The sequence below is a fragment of the Sinocyclocheilus rhinocerous genome, unplaced genomic scaffold (assembly GCF_001515625.1).
Source record: "Sinocyclocheilus rhinocerous isolate Xijiao unplaced genomic scaffold, SAMN03320098_v1.1 scaffold920, whole genome shotgun sequence".
NCBI lineage: Eukaryota > Metazoa > Chordata > Actinopteri > Cypriniformes > Cyprinidae > Sinocyclocheilus > Sinocyclocheilus rhinocerous.
Genome location: NW_015636975.1, coordinates 49,688 through 53,511, shown reverse-complemented (window position 1 = coordinate 53,511; position 3,824 = coordinate 49,688). Strand labels below are relative to the sequence as shown.

At 40.0% G+C, this 3,824-nt stretch overlaps 2 protein-coding genes across 6 annotated transcripts in view; one reads left to right on the top strand and one right to left on the bottom strand.

Annotated features, from left to right (window-relative positions):
- Positions 1-1,059, top strand: part of txnl4b (thioredoxin-like 4B) — a 7,094-nt gene extending 6,035 nt beyond the window's left edge. The window contains exon 3 of the mRNA XM_016563100.1: positions 629-1,059. Within this exon, the coding sequence (XP_016418586.1) occupies positions 629-794 (166 nt within the window). The 3' untranslated portion in view covers positions 795-1,059. The remainder of the gene's footprint in view (positions 1-628) is intronic.
- Positions 1,060-1,746: 687 nt separating this feature from the next.
- LOC107748340 (protein FAM172A) lies at positions 1,747-3,604 on the bottom strand. 5 transcript variants are annotated; one of them, XM_016563094.1, is made up of 2 exons: positions 3,547-3,604; positions 1,747-2,733 (listed from the first exon to the last, which is right to left on the bottom strand). In XM_016563094.1, exons 1-2 carry the CDS (start codon positions 3,564-3,566, stop codon positions 1,806-1,808), a joined length of 948 nt encoding a protein of 315 aa, XP_016418580.1. In that variant the 5' UTR covers positions 3,567-3,604; the 3' UTR covers positions 1,747-1,805. The 5 variants fall into 5 exon arrangements, with proteins under 5 accessions (XP_016418580.1, XP_016418582.1, XP_016418581.1 ...); XM_016563096.1 differs by lacking the exon at positions 3,547-3,604 and adding an exon at positions 3,388-3,521; XM_016563095.1 differs by lacking the exon at positions 3,547-3,604 and adding an exon at positions 3,392-3,521.
- Between the last annotated feature and the right edge of the window lie 220 nt (positions 3,605-3,824).

Here is a 3,824-nt window from a genome sequence, read left to right as displayed (position 1 = left end):
GGTTGCTGAGGAAATACAACAACTTTGCGCTGTGGATCGCCGGATCGGCTTTCACCGTGGACGAAGCGGAGTCCAGCCCGGGGTCGTCACGTGTGGTTGCTGCAAGCCCGCCCGCCGCCGCTCACTCAAGCCTGCCTCTGCTCACTCTAGCCCGTGTGTGACGCTCTTTCATTGTGAAAGCGAAACTACTTTGTTTGGTCTTCCAAAAGAGGACACGACTAGAAATCAGTGGTTAAGTTGTATTTTTAGACCGATGAGCTTTGTAAAAATCGACTTGTTTCAGAGAGGCGGGGCATAGAGGAGAAACAATAATGTACAGTATGTGGAAAATAATGTGTTTTTTTTTACCTTAAACCGCATAAACACATTTCATTACGCCAAATACACAAAATAATGTTCTTTTTAGCAGCATCATATGACCCCTTTAAAATTAACTTCTGCTGAAATGGATGTTTCCAAAGAAGTGTTTGGAAACAAGAAAGATAAATTTGATGCATAAGTAATCATGGTATTTCATGTTCTGGCACATACATTTCAGCGGTCATAATTTCCTCTTTAGCTGTTTAATTTATATTTCACTGAAGTTGTTCATATCACTTCACTCAGATTTTGATTGATTTCCATTCAGATCTCCAGATCATACCAAGTTTGTGGGAAGTTTCAAAACCAAACAGGACTTCATGGATCTGATTGAAGTGATCTATCGAGGCGCCATGAGAGGAAAACTGATCGTCCAAAGCCCGATCGACCCAAGAAACGTTCCCAAATATGATCTACTGTACCATGACATCTAGCATTGAGTTTTACACAACAGTATTAGAGTCAAGAATCACGTCTTCTGACAGAGTGACTAGTTAAAGTGAGCTTTGTCAGGATGTAGAGTTTCCTGTGGAAATGACAATCTGATGTATTTATTCTGCATATTGTGAAATTTTTGTATGATGTTTTCAAAGTAAAGCATATTGATTTTACACTTCTAGAAGTTTAATGACATTGATGGTAATTTTAAACTACTTCAAACAATTTTTTCACTTCTATTTTACTATTTTTACTACTACTTCATCAGATTTGGAGAAATGTAGCATTATATCATTTGCTCACCAATGGATCCTCTGCAGTGAATGGGTGCCGTCAGAATGAGAGTCCAAACAGCTGATAAAAACATCACAATAATCTACAAGTAATCCACACGACTCCAGTCCATCAATTAATATCTTGGGTCAAATCAAAAGCTGCATGTTTGGGAAAAAAAAATCCATCAAGACGTTTTTAACTTCTGGTTAAAATGCCATAATCCATAATAATGCTTCCTTCAGTGAGGAAGCATTATTATCCATCCCCAATTGTCCTCTCACATCAAAACCCACCAACATTTTTGTTTAGAACTGTTTTGGCTTGTAAACGGTGCTTGATCTGTGCATATTTCTCTTCTGATTTAGACCAGATGACTTTTTCACTGGAGTAAGCGTTATTATGGATTATAGACTCGTATTTTAGTTAAAAATGTCTTATTGATGGACTTATTTCATACAAACACGCAGCTTTTTGCTTCACAAGACATTAATTGATGGACTGGAGTCATGTGGATTATTGTGATGTTTTTATCAGCGGTTTGGACTCTCATTCTGACGGCACCCATTCACTGCAGAGGATCCATCGGTGAGCAAGTGATATAATGCTACATTTCTCCAAATCTCATGAAGAAACAAACAAGTCTTTTTTACAATAATCAGACAGAAATGATCATTTTGATGCAAAGTCTTTTATTTATTTCAGAGACCCTTCAGGTCAGTCCATTTGTGTGATCATATTGAGTTGTTGTTTTGGTCCTTTGCACGGCTCTTGCTCCTGGTGATGATTTCAAATGGAGTTGGCGTGGCTTTAGGCTTGATGGTCTTGCTGAAGAAGCGAAAAACAGACTCCATGCAGATGGTAGGCGCAGAGTCGTGGCACCGAGTACCTGCGGAAATCTGCGGGCAACCGGCCTTCAGAGACCCGACGGAGCGATTCAGGGGTTTGGTGCTGAGAATCCAAGTTCTGGAGTGGGATTTCAGCCAGTCGCGTCCAGCCTTTCCCAACGGCTGATGCCACAGGTTGTGAGACGAATCCAAGAAAGCCACAGCCTTCACACGACGCTGAACCTCTTCAAGCTGATAGCAAAGTAGATCCACAAAAGCCAAGCCTCCATAGCCGTGAGCGACCACAAAAATGTGCTCAGCGGAGCTCCGGGAAACTAAGCGTTCCCAGACCAGATGAACGTGATGTTCTAGAGTTTTCCCACCCTCGTTAGGGTTCATTATGATAACGGCACATGACTCCAGTGCAGCCCAGCGAAGATACGGGATCTGACTGCCTCGCTCCAGTCCCTCGTGAGCAGAAAGCTTCCAGCTCCACACGCCGCTCCGCACTGTTCCCCAGTCCTGAATCAGAACTAGAAGACTCCCAGGTTGATACAGCGCTCCTGGACTCATGAATACAAAACCGTCCTCCTCGAGATGCACCCTAATAAGGTGAAAGTTCCTCTCTAAGAGGTCGTACACGTGCTGAGTGATGTAGTGACAGAGGCTGTGATGTTCCCGTTCGGTTCCACGGACGTCATCAAGTCTGAAGGTGAACCTGTAGGGTTCACAGGTGACTTTGTGCCGCAGTTGACCGTCCTCAGAAAATGAGTATGGAAAATCCGATTGAATTGGATTACGGCTCGAGTCTGAGCACTCCAACATCATGTGGGACCTGAAATATAAATATATCTGTAAAAGTCTGGAATCAGAATTTGCTCACCAAGACTGCATTTATTTAATCAAAAATACATTAAAAACAGTAATATTGTGAAATATTAATACAACTTAAAATAGTTGTTTTCTATCTGAATATATAGTAAAATGTAATTTATTCCTGTGATCAAAGCTGAATTTTCAGCATTCAGTCACATGATCCTTCAGAAATCATTCTAATATGCTGAATTGCTGCTCAAGACACATTTCTGATTATTATCTTACCCTAAACTTTTGAATAGTAGTATATCATAGTTTCCACAAAAGTATGATTCAAAATGCATTGACAAAAATCAGAAATGTTTCTTGAGCAACAAGTTTCTTCAGCGTTGATCACAGGAATAAATTACATTTTACAATATATTCACATAGCAAACATATTTTAAATTGTAATAATATTTCTCTGTTTTTACTGCCTTTTTGATCAAATAAATGCAGCCTTGGTGAGCAGAAAAGATTTCTCTCAAGACATTAAAAAAAATCCTAATTAATACAATCTTGTTTGAAAATATGCTTTATAAGCCATCATTCATCTGATTTGACTTTAAATTATGAATAAAGCATTTGTTTTTATAAATTTACCAACACAATGGATACTAATAAAGAAGATTACCTACTAACACTGTAGTCTGAGGACTTGCTAAAGTTATTCCTGATGTAGCTCCTGACTGCTGAGATGTGTGCTATCAGTGATCATGTGACAGGTGTTTCTGATTGACATGAGGGTTTGGCTTCAGATGTTTAGTGACTACTAGGGCACTGCAGTGCTTACCATGCAATAATGTATACCATGTGTTCTCAACTCTGGCCCTCGAGATTCAGAGTTGAGCTCCAAACCTTGATCAAACTCACCTGCCTGTAACTCTAGTAATCTTGAAGACCCTGATTAGCTTGTTCAGGTGTGTTTGATCAGGGTTGGAGCTAAACTAAACTCTGCAGGACACCAGCCCTCCAGGACCGAGTTTGGGCACCCCTGCTTAAAATAGTCTAAAAATAAATATGGCCAATTTGCTTTTTAATCCATTTTTGTGTAACATGTCTCTATTGGTA

Coding starts and splice junctions, on each gene's coding strand:
- LOC107748340 (XM_016563094.1), bottom strand. CDS start 3,566: ATGGTATACATTATTGCATG. Junction 2,734..3,546: donor ATGGTATACATTATTGCATG/GTAAGCACTGCA, acceptor TTTATATTTCAG/GTCCCACATGATGTTGGAGT.